Source organism: Apteryx rowi, unplaced genomic scaffold (assembly GCF_003343035.1).
Source record: "Apteryx rowi isolate R43461 unplaced genomic scaffold, aptRow1 scaffold_0, whole genome shotgun sequence".
In the NCBI taxonomy this organism is placed as follows: Eukaryota; Metazoa; Chordata; class Aves; order Apterygiformes; family Apterygidae; genus Apteryx; species Apteryx rowi.
Genome location: NW_020447195.1, coordinates 11,481,366 through 11,482,777, shown reverse-complemented (window position 1 = coordinate 11,482,777; position 1,412 = coordinate 11,481,366). Strand labels below are relative to the sequence as shown.

At 66.7% G+C, this 1,412-nt stretch overlaps 1 protein-coding gene across 1 annotated transcript in view; it reads right to left on the bottom strand.

The window, feature by feature from the left end:
• Positions 1-1,412, bottom strand: part of MYLK2 (myosin light chain kinase 2) — a 10,710-nt gene that overhangs the window by 8,121 nt on the left and 1,177 nt on the right. The window contains exons 2-3 of the mRNA XM_026056745.1: positions 1,214-1,406; positions 586-998 (exon numbers count right to left, since the gene is read on the bottom strand). Of these exons, the coding sequence (XP_025912530.1) occupies positions 586-998; positions 1,214-1,406 (606 nt within the window). The remainder of the gene's footprint in view (positions 1-585; positions 999-1,213; positions 1,407-1,412) is intronic.

Below are 1,412 nucleotides of genomic sequence, written 5' to 3'. Positions count from 1 at the left end.
CCCTTCCGTCCTGCTGTCCTGCACATCACGCTCGTCCCCTGAGGCCAGAGCCCCGGAGAGGTGCACCCTGCGCACCCAGGCCCGGGCCGCCCTTTCCCCACACTCCGTGCACATGGACAGCGGGAACCGGCTCTGGCAGGAGCCCCACGAGCACCCTTTGCCTGAGAGCTTGGCACAGCCTCCCCTCCCCGGCCGTTCCTGCAAGGACAGCGCAGGACAACAGGACATGCTGTCCCTTGCCACCCAGCCATGCGGTGGCTGTCACACCTGCTGCCACAGGGACAGGCTCTTCTTCCTCTCCAGCATCCCTGAGCAGCAAGAAGCGTGCCATGCTCTAGCTCGGAGAAGCCTAGGGACTGGACACGACACATTTAGCCCTGTTTACAGTGAAACAGGAGCTCGAAGGCCACTCAGCAGGCAGCAAGCCAAGAGCACGAGCCAGTGTCCCGGCAGCAGACAGAGCCAGCGTCAGACCCCGGCACTGCTGSCCTGCCGAGGGGAGAGGCAGCGGGTCCCAGGGTGCCAGCACCCGCCAGACCGAGGGCAAGGTAGGGATCGCATTTCTGGAAGGTGACACTGCCTTACCCAGTATCTCRAAAGGGTCTTCCTTCCCGAAGTCAGGGGTGAGATAGGGGCTGGGTGGGGGCTCTGCCTCTGGCGAGGGGAGCTGCCCCCGGGCCTCGGGGCCCGGCTCCTCCGCGGCCCCGGGAGCGGAGGCAGGGGCCCCTGCAGGGCTCGCGTCCAAGCCAGGCTGGGGCTCTCCTGCGGTGCCGGCAGGCTCTGGCAACGTCCTCTCCTCCTGGGTGCCAGCGCTGCCCGGGGCAGGGCCAGGCTCAGCCGCGAGGACAGACTGTTCTGGAGCCTGCAGGTCTCCCAGGGCCGTCGGGGCAGGGCCCGGCTCTGCGGCAGGAGCTGCTGGACTCTCCTTTGCCTGCGCTGCTGTGATGTCCTCCAGTATCATCTCCATCGCAGCTGCCTCCACGCAGGGCTGCTCCTCCCTGAAAGCAGGAGCAGCAGGTGAGCAGGGCCTGGCTGGGTCCAGCAGAGCCAAGCTCCAGAGCAGCACCCAGCACCCACCTCTGCCCAGGGGACCCCAGGCACCAGGAGAGGGGGAGCAGCGAGGGGAGGGACCCCCACCCTGGGAGGATGCCAGCTGTCTGCGCAGCCGCTCTGGGAAGTGGTTTCCCGGGGGGGACGAGCAGCACACGGGTACCTTTGGCAGGAGGAGGCTGGGCAGCTCAGGCTTTGCTGCAGAACCGGGCGCGTTGGCTTGGGACCCTTCGGCTGCTTCTGCTTGTCGGCCTCTTTCTCCGCCTGTGCAGCTTTCTTCCCTCCATCCTGTGCCTTCGCAGCAGTGGGGGCTTTCTCCTTTGCAGGCTCTTCTTTCCCTCCATCCTGAGCCTTTGCTGTAG